This window comes from Schistocerca cancellata, chromosome 2 (genome assembly GCF_023864275.1).
Source record: "Schistocerca cancellata isolate TAMUIC-IGC-003103 chromosome 2, iqSchCanc2.1, whole genome shotgun sequence".
In the NCBI taxonomy this organism is placed as follows: Eukaryota; Metazoa; Arthropoda; class Insecta; order Orthoptera; family Acrididae; genus Schistocerca; species Schistocerca cancellata.
The window spans coordinates 370,918,185-370,934,525 of NC_064627.1; the positions used below are offsets into that span (position 1 = coordinate 370,918,185).

Here is a 16,341-nt window from a genome sequence, read left to right on the forward strand (position 1 = left end):
ACTTTGTTCCTTCATCAGGGAGGAGAGAGGGGAAAGAAAGGGAAGAAGGGAAAGTGGATTCAGTTACTCACAAGCAACAGGGAAAGGAAAACAGGGAGGGTAGCAAGGATGGAGGCATGCCTCCATCCCTGCTACCCTCCCTGTTTTCCTTTCCCTGTTGCTTCATAACCTGGGTTTTGAGTAACTGAATCCACTTTCCCTTCTTCCCTTTCTTTCCCCTCTCTACTCCCTGATGAAGGAACAAAGTTCCGAAAGCTAGGAACGTAAATTTTCTGTTCTGTTTTGTGTATCTATCGGCTGTACTGAGCTGAGGTGAGTACTGGCCAGCCCCTCTATCTCTTTGTTAGTATTTGTTTCACATCTTTATATGAGATTTTCCATTAATCATTATAACAACTGTAAATTTTAAATTCATGTATTAATGTGTGTCTGTTCTAAGCTTTCTACTGGAAGTCTCACTTTCCTTTTGATATGAATTTGAAAAAACAGGGAAAGTTTCTAAATAACATTGTAGCCATTAATTTTGTTTATATTTTTTGCACAGAAAACAGGGATAATTTTGTTTAATTAGTTTTCATTGCAAATTAACTAAGTTGGTACAGTAAAACTTACTCTGAACAGAATCTCATGGAACTAAAATAATTTTCCAAATTGGACAAGTTTACAAGTTTCCACAGCACACAAAACAAACAAGGCTACATAAAGCTTCTCAAGTAGCAGGCACACACCAAAGCATACCATTATACATGTACTTGGATGGCTTTGCTCCTGTACAGTTAATGCTGACATACTGTATATTGTACAATATATCACTAGGCTGTTACACCAACTGATACATAACACAGCATGTCTTTATTTTCTTCTGTAACTTTAAATTAATTTATTGTTGTACATATAGAGGGTGGAGAAAAATTGTGTCTCAAAATTTTAATCCTGTATAGCTGATGCCAGTAGGAACTAATATTGTGTAGGTCAACAACGCACTATTTTTGAACTACAAAAACTTGGTGCCACACACTCCGATTGGCCATGGGATTGCCCTGCTGGCGGTCGTCAGTTGACAGGCAGTGCTATGGTTGTCGGTTCATACACACAAAAGTCCCTCACCCCATCACTACCCCAATGTGGTAGGCACACATGTCAAAAGTCTTGCTATTTGTCTCCACCTCATGTCAGAGGCATTCACATGTAAGCTTTGCTTCGGAGCATACACACGTCACCTGCAATTTAGTCATACAGTAAGCATGGCGGCACAATATTCATTTGAAGAACAATGAGATATTGGTTTTTGTTTATGGACTAGCCGACAGTAACGTGCATGAAGCTCGGCGGTTGTATGAGGAACAGTACCTAACAAGATGCCACCCACACCCACAAACTGTTACTGCAATTCACTGGCGACTTAGCGAAACAGGCTCATTAACGGGACATCACGGTGATGGTGGAAGACCTCAAACACGATGGGATGCTCCATTTGAAGAGACTGTTCTCGAGCACTTCGAGTAAGCACCTACGACAAGTTCTTGAGTGGTTGGACATGATATGAGGGTCCCTCCTTGGTTAGTCTGGTAGGTTTTGAGGGATGACGGCCAGCATCCATTTAGTTTCCACCTTGTCTAAGTCCTAAATCCTGTGGTGGACTACGAACACATGCTCGGGTTTTGCTGGTTGTTTCTGCGACATGTTGAACAAGATCCCGACTTCCCCACCATTATGTTGTTTACCAATGAGAGCAACCTCCACTGGGATGGCCTTTACAACACTCTAAATGTTCATTACTGGGCAAGGGGAAATCCTCATGTCACATATGTCCGCGGACACCAAGAACGATTTTCACTTAACACTTGGGCAGGCATTGTGGGTGACCATCTGATTGGGCTGGGTCGACTACCTCCTCAACTTACCAGGGCAAACTACCTTCACTTTCTGCAAGAAACTCTACCCGGCCTGCTGGAAGATGTTCCCATGGACATACAGCTATGCATGTGGTTGCAGCATGATGGCGTGCCTGCACATAATAGTCATGCTGTGCGCGTATATTTAAATGAACTCTTTGACAGCCAGGCAAGTGGCACAGGTGCTCATACAAAATGGCTCCCGTGATCATCAGACCTCACGTCATCGGACTTTTTCCTGTGGGGATTCTTCAAGGTTCTAGTTCACCCACCTGGGCACAAACTATCTAGAAACAAAGAGGAATTAATGGATCACATTCAACATGCCACAAATCACATCAGAGCAATGCCAGGAATCTTTGAAAGAGTTAGACAAAACACTGTTCGACGTTACCAAGCATGTGTCACATCAGAGGGTCACCAGTTTGAGCATCTGCTTTAAGTAAATAATGTCCTTGCTACAAAAAGGGCCCTTTTCACCAAATATCAAGGAGGTAAACTTGTTTGAATATTTTATTCAAAATTGTTTCTTTTTCACACAATTTTTTCCACTATACAATAGTTCCAATAGTCGGGAGAATTTGTGTGTGCTGCAAACTGCATAATATTGTTTATGCATGCAATAGCTTCTTCAAGTGAGTTGATTTTTTTTAGACACATCATTTTCTCCTCTTTTCTTGTGTTGTTTCCTCCTCATAATCTTCTGTGTTACAGATTTCTGTTAGATCTGTTGCTGAAGTAAAAGAGGAGTGAGCTGGCTAAAAGTCTTCACTTAGAATATAGTCATCTGGACTACAAGAAATGTTTTTGGGCTTGAATTAATTCAGCAATTTCTGCTGCATTTTCTTGAGCTTCTATGAGTATGGAAGCATCTCGTTCATCACCTCCAAACCCTGTTTTATTGAAGCATTTAGTAAAAGTTTCAGGCTTTATTTCCATTACTGCAAAACCAGTCCAGTGTACTGCATCCAGGACAAAAAACTAACTGTGCAAGAGAAAATGCACATTCAGCTTCTTCAACACAAAGAATAAGAGACGGCATCAATAATCACCTGTAATGGGACTTGAATATGAAGACACTGGTCCATTGGTTGTGTGTAGCTGACTGAATCTTGCAGGAACCAAGCCAATTTCACATTTGATAACTTGAATTTCTGGTGGCAGGTAGGAAAACAAGAACTTGGTGGTGTCCTTTCTTCATTTTAGCATTCAAAGGGCCCAATGACTCCTCCATACAAACACTCACCATCTATGCCATTTTATTGCTTCGCCTTGTGATTGGAAGCTTATTGAAACAACAGGGTTTTGCCACCTTCCCAATCATCACTGGCTCATCCATTTCACATAACATGTTTCCACATAGCAGTATATTGAGTCTTTCCTTGGATATTTATCCGCTTATGCACTTTTGACCACGAGTTGCTTGAGATTTCGAAGGAAGTATGTGATAAAACAGACCCACCTCATTTGCACTGATAATGTCTTTCTGGTCATTATTCGCAATTAAGTTGTGCAGTATTGCCATCCACTCTGTTGCTATGTTTTTGTGCACATTCTTAGCTTCCCCACACACTTAATTACAGAAGATGTTATGCCTAGGTCTGGAATGCCTTAAACTCCACATTCCCAAGCCCTTTAGTGACTTTCAGAGCTTCCCTGTGTAACACAGATCCAGAGAAAGATAATGTTTTGGCCCACACACTTACAAACCCTTCCCACATTATCTTGTTGAGGTCTTCACTCTCCGTCTTCTTTGCCTTTTTCATTTGCCCCTTCCTTTTCATCCATTCATCCCATATCTTATCCTTGTTTGTTAAGTTTCATAAATTTGTATTTTATCACATCCGAAACGCAGCATTATTTCCTGCACAGAGCATTTTTCCTTCTCACTTATCTTGATTACCTTAATCTTAGTATGTTTTAGCGGCACATACTTTTTGTTGTACATTGTGCTGTCACTAATTGAGGAGCTACTTGATGGAGAAGTAGCGCCTCTGGTCTTTTAAACTAACATACAGCTGGAAGAGCAGTGTGCTGATCACATATGCATCCATATCCACATCTAGTGATGCCTGTGGGCGGAGGATGACAGACATGGCGGCCAATCGGTATTGTTGGGCCTTCATGGCCTGTTTGAGCAGAGTTTTAGATTTTCTTCCTTTGTCTCTTAAAAGTTCTACAAGTCAGCTGAGATTGTCAGGAAATAATGCAGGTAGTGCATAGCTTTGGAGTACTTGACCTTACCTGGTAAAACATTATTTAATGGAACAACAGTCACCTCTTTCAAATAACAGCAGTGTCAAGGTTGTACAGTCTTTGTGTAAAAAGTAGCATCCTTGTAGAAACATGAATAACTAAGGTATACAGTAATGCATTAGTACTGTATAAGCTTTTTTTCCATGTTATACAATGAATTATCAATTGGGTTTAAAATTTTCATTCCATTTCCACTTTAGGCACATTCTGGTTTATGCAAAGAAATTAGTATATAAAAGTGTATTGAATGAATTGGGGCTGAAATATTTGTACAGTTTGGCCAGATTTCCAAATTATAGACATTCAGCTTTGATCAAGTTCTACTGTATTACTTGTTTATTACCTTGTCAAGTTCATGAAAGACAGTTTAAGTCATAAGTGTTCTGGTTCGACAGTCTGAACACGTCCTTGTTTGTTTGCAGTTACTGGCACATGGGCCCAAATTTTCTAAATGTGTTTTCCTGTTTGCTCCATAAACTATTATATTATTCTTGCCAAATTGCTGTTAAATACAATGAACATAAAGTTTTGATCTCCTGTAAGATTATTACCTTTGGGTATCGCTTTGCAGTGGTGGTTGTTCTCTCCAACGGGGTGGTGTGGGCATTAGGGAAGTAAATGAGACACACCAGTGGTTATGCAGAATATCAAATAGAGATAGACAGATAGTGGAAGAAGAGGGGAAGACTACTGCTCTTTAGGCTGAATTCGATAAAGATAGAAAAAAATGTGGATTGTTACAGATAGAGAGGGGTTAAGAGAGGTGGGAAGTGGAAACAGAAATCAGAGGAAACTGACATAGGACAGTTTCAGGCAGATTTGTGTTAACTGCTGTAGAAATAGGTTTGATTTGCTAACTTCAATTAGAAAGAGGGTAGCCTCTGACGTGTGTAAGTGTAGACATGGAACATTAAGCTTTCAATAAGAATCTGAAAGACAAAAATGTAGAAAAATCAGTAAAGACAAAAGTATTATTTTATAACAATAATGGAAATTCCTGGGTGGAGCAACATATAAAATACAGGAAAGGCAACAACATCAACTGGCTATAGGAGAGTGGCTGCCTTTCACCTAATATAGATTATTTCAATCAAAATTTTAAGTGTTTCATTATTTGTTTTATTATTTTAAATCATACTATGGCATATCTGTTGCTCATTTAAACATGAGAAAATCAGCAAATTTATATGTAACAATAGCCATGAATATTTTCCAAATGAGATGGTCAAGTTCTTTGAAGCAAAGGGACTACAGTTCAAGTTATGATAAAGTACATACCTCTGCAAAATGAAGTGGCAGTATGACTAAAAGGTACTATCACTGAAAAGGCTCACTGCATGGTTCCTTGGATGCAAACTTGGGAAGCAGTTTTGATCAAAAGCGGTATTGGCAGCTGTCTTTATCATTAATGCTGGTGCTACTTCAGCACTAGATGGAGAAATTCCAGTGACACATTCTAAAGAATTACTGACAAGTAAGTCTGACAACAGGTCATTAAAACACTTCATGGATGGGTAATGTCCCAATGGTTACAGATTATAGTGTCCAAACTGTTGTGATAAAATAAAAAAAAAGCAATGTTTTTACATTCACTTTAAAGTGTTATTCCTTGGTAATTTTTGAAATATCATTGTTTTCCATATGTAGTTGTCCTGTGCAAACCTCTTCTTCTCTGAATAACTACTGCAACTTACATCCTTCATAATCTGCTTACTGAATTCATTTCTTGGTCACCCTCTACAATTTTAACACCGTACACTTTCCTCCAATACTAAGCACGTGATCCCTTCAAGTCTCAGAATGTGTCCTATCAACCATTCCCTTTTTCTAGTCAGGTTGTGCCACAAATTTCTTTTCTCCCCAATTCTATTCAGTAACTCCTCAGTAGTTACGTGATCTACCATCTAATCTTCAGCATTCTTCTGTAGCACTTCATTGTGAAAGCTTCAATTATGTTCTTGTCTAAACTGTTTACCACCCATGTTTTACTTCCTTATGTGGCTACACTCTATACTTTTAGAAAAGGTTTCCTAACACTTAAATCAATATTCAATGTTAACCAATTTCTCTTCTTCAAGAATGCTTTCCTTACCATTCCCAGTCTACATTTTATATCCTCTCTATACCTTTTCTATTTTGGCCATCATCAGTTATTTTGCTCCCCAAGTAGCATAACTCATCTACTACTTTAAGTGTTCTCGTTTCCTACTGTAATTCCCTCAGCATTACCTCATTTGACTACATTCTATTACCCTTGTTTTGCTTTTGTTGTTGTTCATATTATATCCTCCTTTCAAGACACAAGTCATTCCATTCAACTGCTATTCCAAGCCCTTTGGTGTCTCTGACAGAATTGCAATGTCATAGGCAAACTTCAAAGTTTTCATTTCTTCACCTGAACTTTAATTCCTACTCCTAATTTTTCTTTGGTTTCCTTACAGCTAGAACTCTGTCTCACTCCCTTCTCAACCACTGCTTCCCTTTCATGCCCCTTGACACTTAATAACTGCTGTCCAGTTTCAGTACAAGTTGTAAACAGCCTTGTGCTCCCTGTATTTTGCCCCTGCTACATTCAGAAATACAAAGACACTATTCCATCAACATTCTCAAAAGTTTTCCCGAAGTCTACAAATGCTATAAATGTAGGTTTGCCTTTCTAAGATGAGTCGTAGGGTAAGTATGGCGACACACTTTCTTGCATTTCTCCAGAATGCAAACTGATCTCACCTAAGGTCGGCTTCTACCAGTTCTTCCATTCTTCTATAAAGAAGTCATGTTAGTATTTTGCAACCATGACTTATTAGTAATATTCACAGCTGTCAGTACCTGATTTCTTTGGAATTGGAATGATTACATTCTTCTTTAAATCTGAGGGTATATCAACTGTCTCATAAATCTTGCATGCCAGGTGGAAGAGTTTCGTCATGGATGGCTCTCTCAAAGCTGTTAGTAGTTCTGATGGAATGTCATCTGCTCCTGGAGCTTTGTTTCGATTTAGGTCTTTCAGTGCACTGTAAAATTCTTCTAGCAGTATCATATCACCCATCTCCTCTCCATCTATGTTCTCTTCCATTTCTATAACATTTCCTTCAAGTTTATCTACCTTGTATGTATCCTCTACATACTCCCTCCACCATCCAGCTTTCCCTTCTTGGCTTAGGACTAGTTTTTCATCTCCATCCAGCTCTTGATATTCACACATCAGCTTCTCTTTCCTCCAAAGGCCTCTTTAATTTTTCCGTAGGCCATATCTATCTTTCCCTAGCGAAATATGCTTCTAAATCCTTTTCCATATGAACTCTAAGACATTACAACCTGTAGCATTACCTTAGAAAGTAAAAACTGAATAGAAGGCAGCATATGCAGAATGGCAAAAAAACTACATGAAAGTAGCATGTCTGACGGCAAGTGCTCTAAGCAAACCAGTTACTGAACTTGGGCTGACATGCAAAAAAGTAAAGAAATATGGAAACAATGTGCACGATTTAAACATAGCAGCATGCAAAACTTGAAAATTGAAATATGTTTTGTGGTCAAATATGATGAAACAGAAGATATTAGCACACACGTAGCAAAGCAGCAAAACATTTTTGCAGCTCCAAATGATGAATTAAACAAACATGACTAGAATACATCATCCGAAAGAATATTAAATAGTTGAATTTTTTCCACACGATAACTTTAAAGATCTCTGGGATACAATACCAGCAGAAAGCAATAGTATAAATTAACTTATTGTAAAACTTCATGTCATTAAATTACATGAGCAAAATACAATGGACAGAACTGTATTTGACAAGAACTGTATTTGACATTTCTAATGCATGGAAAAAGATAATGCTGAAAGAGTGAGCAAACCAAAATATAAATGTAAACAAATAGGTCATCAGTCAACAAAGTTTCCACTGAATGTTCTTGACTGCACTAGTGTGTGGCAAGAAGAGAAGCTGAGCGGAAATGCTGTATTTACTTCATGCACCATAGGTTTATCAACTAGAAATTATATTGACATAAATAAATGGTATTGTGATAGTGGTGTTATGAAGCATATCACTCTGAATAAACAATAATTCATTCTGTACAGTGAACTTGGTGTTCCTTAAGTAGTATCATTAGGACAAGATATTAATATGCACATATTAGGTCAAGGAACAGTTAATATTGAAATAAGATGAAACAATGAATGGTACAGTTCCAGATTGGAAAATGTTTTATATGTGCCTGATGAGAATGCTCCTTTGTTCTCAGCCAGAGCAGCTGTACGTAACAGCTACATTATAAAGTCCAATTGTAAAAGCATTAGGATTCGGGAAGAAGCCACCGATGACTTCATCGTCATGACAGGCAATGTGGAAAATGAGCTGTACGTGTTAAATATACATGTTGTCAGCAATAAAAGAATAGTCAAGTGCACGTAGTTACATCTTGCGAAACATTATAAACATACCATGAAAGATTCGGTCATCGAAATAATGTGATTCAAACAATGAGCAAACCATTCCAAGTTACTGGTGAATTAATCCACACAGTTGTCAGTGGACCAATCAATATTCTAAAGTTGATTTCAGTAAATTTTGTTGAATTTTCTTTCTGAAGCATAATAATAAAATGTATGACATGATTCAACAATTTTTAAATGAAACTACTCAAAGCAAAGGACATGCTGTTATACAATTTAGAAGTGATGGAGGCAAAGAATTTAATAACAACAGAGTTAAGGTATTGCTCAGAGATATGGGAACACAATTACTTATTCCTCCACCTATACTTCTGAACAAAACAGTGTAGCCAAATGTGAAAATAAAACAATTCTTGAAGCTGCATATACGATGCTGAATGTAAGTAAACTACCAAGAGTATTGTGGGCAGTAATTTTAAAGCATATTGGAAGGTATTTGGTTCAAGATGAATTTTCTGTTGTACAGCCAACCAGTAGGAAAAGTTTATCAACTCAGAATTTTTGCACAGGCTGCTATGTTCACAGAAACAAATATTTCTGCTCAAAGTATGATGACAAGGCTGTTTTTGGACAACTTGTTGGGTTTAGAGTCTGGATTCCTCCCAAAAAGAAAGTGGTTATGATGTAAAATTTAAGGCAGAAATGTTTGTAGTTTCTGTAGTGCTCATATAAAATTTTACATTCCTTTGCAGTCTGCTTCCAGAGCAAATCAATCCAAAGAAAAATTTAACATACTTGACTCTGGAGTAAGTCAAGTATCAGATAACAATAACATAGAATTAACAGAATTCCAGAAAGCTAAAGCCTCTGAAACTTATAAGAACAGATGACAATGAAGAAAATGAGTGTGAGTAGAAAGTGATGACTTCTTGATGCTAACAAAAATTAGTGCTTGCTAACATAAAGATCCAAACTGTTTTTCTGAAGTACTGAAGTCAAGTGAGATTGATGCAAGCTATTAATGAAAAAATAAAAACACTAAAGAGAAACAATATTTGGGTGTCAACTGGATGACCAACGAATGCCAAAGTATTGCAGAAACGCTAGGTTCTACATTGAAAAGCTGCAGCTGATGGAAGCACTCACCTCAAAGCCCAATTAGTTGCTAATGGGTGTATTCAGCAAGCAGGAACTGATTATGAAAATGCATATAGTCCTATTGCATGTTATAACATCATCTGAGTTTTGCTAGTGATAGCTGCTTCAAAGAAATGAATCAAATACTTCATGATGAAGTGTATGTGGAATAACCAGAAGGCTTCCAAGATAATACTCTTCGAGTGTGTCTCCTGAAACAGAGTGTCTATGGAGTTCAACAAGCACCACTCTGCTGGAACAAATGTTTTATGGGAGTAACAAAGACATCAAGTTTTCACAACAGTGCTACAGATTGTACTTTGTTTGATTGCAAATACAATGAAAACAGACTTTATGTAGCAATGAATTTTGATGATTGTCTAATTGTTGGCAGTGATAAAGAAGAATTTACAGCTTTTCTGAACACTTTTTAATGTAAATCTGATATAACAACTGGGGTCATTGACAGTTTCCTTGGAATAAAGATAAAGCAAAATGAAGATGGAACAATTACCAGAAGTCAAGGTAAATACACAAAACAAATATTGGAGAGTTTCAACGGGCAGAACCTGACACAATTTCAACTCCTGTTGGATATGAAGAGAATCATCAAGATGTAGCAGACTTTAGCAGTAAATAAAGTTGCTTGAGCTATGGAAAAAGCAACTATTGGGATGAAATCGAGTGAAACACATATTCTGGTATGACAGAGAATAAAATATGAGAGTTTACAGTGAGGCTGATTTTGCTGCGTCAAGCGAACAAGGCTTTCAACAAATCACAGTGTGGAAAAGTATTATTAACACAAATTATTTACAGAAGAATGGAAGAACTGACAGATGCCAACCTTAGGGAAGATCATTTTTGATTCTGGAGAAATGTAGGAACATGCAAGGAAATACTGACCATACAACTTGTCCTGGGAGATAGGTTAAGGAAAGGCAAACCTATATTCACAGCATTTGCAGATTTAGTGAAAGCTATTGATAATGTTGACCTTGAAATTCTGAAGGTAGCAGGTGTGGAACACAGAGAGCAAAAGGCTATTTACGACTCATACAGAAAGCAGGTGGCAGTTATAAGAGTCAAGGGACATGAAAGGGATGCAGTGGTTGAGGGGAATGAGACAAGGTTGTAGCCTATTGCTGATGTTATTCAATCTGTACATTGAGCAAGCAGTAAAGGTAACAAAAGAAAAATTTGGAGTAGGATTTCAAATTAAGGGAGAAGAAACAAAAACTTTGAGGTTTGCTGACAGCACTGTACTTCTGTCAGAGACAGCAAAGGACTTGGAAGAGCACTTGAAATGAATGGATGGTGTCTTGTACAGAGGATATAATATGAACATCAACAAAAGCCAAACAAGGATAATGGAATGTAGTCAAATTAGGTGATGCTGAGGGAAAAGAGTAGGAAATGAGGTGCCTAAAGTAGTAGATGAGTTTTGTTATTTGAGCAGCAAAATACCTGATGATGGTTAAGGTAGAAAGGATACAAAATGCAGACCGGCAATGGCAAGGAAAGCGTTCCCAAAGAAAAGAAATGTGTTAACATTGAATATAGATTTACGTATTAGGAAGTCTTTTCTGAAAGTATTTGTATGGAGTGTAGCCATGTATGGAAAAGGGAAACATGAACAATAAAAAGAGAAGATGAAAAGAGAATAGAAGCTTTTGAAAAGTGGTGCTACAGAAGAATGCTGGATATTAGATGGGCAGATCACGTAACTAATGAGGAGGCACTGAATAGAACTGGGCAGGAAAGAAAGTCGTGGCACAGCCTAACTAGAAGGAGGGATCTGTTGATAGTACAGGCTGAGACATCTATGGATCACCAAATGAGTGTTGGAGGGAAGAGTGGGGTGTAAAAATTGTATAGTGAAACCAAGAGCTGAATACAGTAAGCAGAGCCAAAAGGCTGTATGTTGCAGTAGTTATTCAGAAATGAAGAGTCTTGCACAGAATAGGGTAGTGTGAAGAAGAAGTGCATCACACCAGTCTCAGGACTGAGAAGAGCAACAACAACAAGCTAAGTGTTTTAACAAGTTAAGTGTTTGCATTACATGAAAATTATTTTTCCACAAATACATCTTAATTTAGGCCAATGCCCACAATAACAAAAATTAAAGCAGGGAATAATTGGATTTTCCATTTTGGAAAGGAATCTTTATCTGTCAGTCAACCCCAGTGTTGATACAGTAGCTCAATACAAAGAATACTAAAGAACAATGAAGAAAGGAATCCAGACATAAAACAACAATGACGAATGATCAATCCATTTCATTTTGTCCGTATTTTCAAAAATTCTTAATGAGATCATGCACCATAAAATTTACTAACACTTATATGGAAAAATACTCTTAATAACAAATGATTTGCATATCAGAAAGGGTCTCAACTAAACTGGCTGTGTACCTAGGCTCATGATATACACTACTGGCCACTAAAATTGCTATACCGCTAAGATGATGTGCTACAGATGCAAAATTTAACCGACAGGAAGAAGATGCTGTGATATGCAAATGATTAGCTTTTCAGAGCATTCACACAAGGTTGGCGCCGGTGGAGACACCAACAACATGCTGACATGAGGGAAGTTTCCAACCGATTTCTCATACACAAACAGCAGTTGACCGGTGTTGCCTGGTGAAACGTTGTTGTGGTGCCTCATGTAAGGAGGAGAAATGTGTACCATCACATTTCCGACTTTGATAAAGGTCGAATTGTAGCCTATCGCGATTGCGGTTTATCATATCGCGACATTGCTGCTCGCGTTGGTCGAGATCCAATGACTGTTAGCAGAACATGGAACTGGTGGGTTCAGGAGGGTAATACAGAACGCTGTGATGGATCCCAATGGCCTCTTATCACTAGCAGTTGAGATGACAGGCATCTTATCCACATGGCTGTAACGGATTGTGCAGCTACGTCTCGATCCCTGAGTCAACAGATGGGGATGTTTACAAGACAACAACCATCTGCACAAACAGTCACTACTCTTTATGAACTGTGGTATCATGTTGAAGCTACATGGGCAGCTGTACCCGTACACGCCATCCAAGCTCTGTTGGACTCAATGCCCAGGCGTATCCAGGCTGTTATTACGACCAGAGGTGGTTGTTCTGGGTACTTATTCCTCAGGATCTATGCACCCAAATTGCGTGAAAATTTAATCACATGTCAGTTCTAGTATAACATATTTGTCGAATGAATACCCGTTTATCATCTGCATTTCTTCTTGGTGCAGCAATTTTAATAGCCTGTAGTGTATTTGAATCAATAAATCATACATTACTGCCACTGATTATATTTTATGACTCGGGTGAGGCTTTTGATTGAGAATTATGATGTTCTTATGCAAAAGTTAATAACAGCTTCATGTTTTCTATCTGCATAACAAAAATAGGTTGGTAACAGTAGTAGGTACTCAGAATTTCAAGCTATCACACATTGTGTCGCACAGAGATCTAGTTTGTGTTTTCTATTATTTCTTGTATATATAAACGATGTTCCTTTTACATTGTCAGAAGAAGAAAATTTTGTTGTTTCTGTAGATGATATGGGCATATGACTAAAAAGTAGTGCTGGTTCTCTCCCTGAAAAGGCTAATGAAATAGTTGAAAACATCAACAGATGGTTTACAGCAAATGGATTACCATTAAATTTTGACAAGACTCAGTACAGACAATTCAGTACTCCTCATAGAATTCCACGTGCTATATACATAGTCTACTCAAATAAAGAAATTCCTCAAGTACACAGCGTTTTGTTTTTGTGACAACAGATAAATACCAACCTTAATTGGATGACGCAACCCAAGAATAAATGAAGTGCCTTAGTTCAGTTAAATTTGCAGCATGCATTATTACTGTTACAAGTGATTTTAAAACAGAGAACTTTATTCCACATATTTTCATTTAGGTATTATTGAGTTATGGAATAGTTTTTTTGGAGTAACTCAAATTTGAGGAGAATATTTTTAGAATAAAGAAGCCTGTACAAGAATTATATCTGGTGTTAGTTCTAAAACATTCTGAAGAGACTTCTTAAAAAAAAATTGGAATTTTGACCTCTGTTTCAGAACACAAACATGCTTTTGTTGCTATCTATCTTTCATTGCTCAGAATCATAGTGAATATCATTAACATAATACTAGGACCAAAAACCACCTCTACAAAGACTTTCAGGTCCGAGAATTAGTACAGAAAGGAGTCAGATATGTGGACACACTTGTATTCAAAACCTGCCAAAGCATTCTGTGTGTATTTTTGGGTAATTCGGTGGAATTTAAGATTGAATACAATATCTCACTTCATCACTTTCTTCTATGCCACTGAAGAATATCTTCAGGAAAACTCTAAAAATTAATCTATTAGGTTATACCACAAATAATATTACCTCTGTAGTACCATAACATTTTAAATTTTTAGGTCATTTAATTGTATTGCACAAAATATTTGACAAACATTTTGTGTCTGTTAGTGACAAGATGGAGTTTTAAGGCTCAGCAAACGCTAGCTTAGAACACCTTAAATTACCATTTTCAAATAACCTGACTAATAAAAATATGTTGTAATGTCTGCCATGAAATCTTGAAAATGAAAAGAAGCTAAATATCAAAATCAATTGATGATTTCAAAATATCAAAATCAATTAATGATTTCACATTGAATTTGTGGAAGGAGAAGTAGCATACTAGTTCTTTTGTAAATATGTACCAACGACATTCTTTAGTAACTTCTGAGCATGGCTTTGGAGAACAAACAGTGTGTGTAATTTAATTTAAATTAAACATTTTATGGCATGAATTAAGGGGTGTTTCCCCTACGATATTGACTAGTTTTATGCCTGCTGTTTGGATCATGTAGACTATACGATCTGTACAGATCATTTTATTTTATCTTTTTATTTTACTTTACTCAAATTTTTATGTTGTTCACAAATTTAAACACCTTCTAAACTTTTCACTCTAATTAAGGCCATGGAAACATGGTCATTTTCAAATGTATTTCTGACCAAAAAGCAATTCTGTAGCTGGTGTCCAACTTTTTTGTTAATCATGCCTTTTGGGTTCTACAGGTGATATTTCCAAAGAAACTTACATCCCCAACAGATATTTATGTATATCTAACTGAGAAGGGCAAGACCTATTTCCATAGATTTAGCTTCAAAAATTGTTTAATATAACGAAATATTTTCTTTAAAATTTTCATCATCTATTTCATTCCCTAATGGACTGAATTCCCAGAAACACTAAAACACACTTTTTTTATTTCTAAGGAAAAACCAAACTCAAATTTTCATAGATTTAGCTTTAAAAATACTTTCATAACACTTTTCATCTCCTATTTCATCTCCTAGGGGGCTGTATTTCCAAAAACACTGAAACACGTGTTCTTTATTTCCAAACATAAAGTCAAACACCAATGTTCACAGATTTAGCTTTAAAAATGATTCTTATATAATGATTTATTTTAAAAAGTAATTTCACCCATTATCCCCCCCTCAATGGCCTCCCCCCCAATGGTTGAATTACAAAAAATGTTGAAAAATGTAATTTTTTATTTTGGACTGAGAAAGCAAATATTAATTTTCATACTTCTAGCATCAAAATTGCCTTAATAAAGACATTTTCAAAATGCTTTTCATCCCTATATCACTACCTTATGAGTGGAATTTTGAACAGTTCCTTCTTAAACAATTCGAGGAGTACAAGATCAACATCCTTGCCAGATTTCAGGTTTCTAGCCTTAGTTTGGTGATGATGAGTCAATGAGGACATTGCCTTTTATATATAAATATAAGTTCTTACCTGGAGCCACCAATGAATGCTGCAGCAATTGACAACTTTCTCTGCATTCCTCCAGATAATTCAGATGCAAGTGCTGTCCTCTTATCAGAAAGTTTCAAGTCTTCAAGCATTTGCCCTATTTCATGCAAAGTCTGGTACTTTGGATATTCTTTCAATTGGGCAAAAAACCACAAGTGATCTTCAACACTCAGTCTATTCAAAAATAAAAATAAAGTAATAAAGTTAATCAAAGGCAACTAAAGATTAACAGCAGTTAAGAGTTCCTGTTTCAACAGATGTTATCAATAAATATTTCACTTCTACATCTATATTATGACTGTCATTTATGGTGTCTAACACAGAATACAGTACAGTTTTTTATGTTCGATTACTACATGGGCCATATGAAGAACATATGCTTATATGTCTCTGAGCTCAATGAAATAATTATAGATCTTATTTTTATGATCTCTATGATAGCAATAGGTATGTGGCTGAAGAAGATTAGAGTGTACGCACTCATTTTCTATTCTTGAAATTTTCCAGCTGAATGAGTAACATGCAGAATTTTTTTTAGTATGCGACAGCATACAATTCACTCTCACAGCTCAAATAACCATTCAATTCACCCAATTTGAGCACCCTCAAGCCCCTTGCACATTCAACATAACGAGCATCTCGTGTGCTCTCAGTATATTTTTTAATAAAACAGTACTGGTTGTGATAATATTGTTTTAATTATTCATTTTATATGATATATGTAGTGAAATTATTTTTAACATATGCAGTTTTCCAGGGATATGTAATGAAATTAAAGGAAGTTCAAAGTTTAAAGAATTAATGACACTGGGTCATATGAAACAA

The 16,341-nt window shown here is 36.7% G+C and overlaps 1 protein-coding gene across 2 annotated transcripts in view; it reads right to left on the bottom strand.

Annotated features, from left to right (window-relative positions):
* The window catches only part of LOC126161767 (ATP-binding cassette sub-family A member 7-like), a 601,933-nt gene that overhangs the window by 310,890 nt on the left and 274,702 nt on the right, over nucleotides 1-16,341 (bottom strand). For both annotated transcript variants that reach the window (XM_049917824.1, XM_049917823.1), the window contains exon 22: nucleotides 15,499-15,690. In XM_049917824.1, coding sequence (XP_049773781.1) covers nucleotides 15,499-15,690 — 192 coding nt within the window. The remainder of the gene's footprint in view (nucleotides 1-15,498; nucleotides 15,691-16,341) is intronic.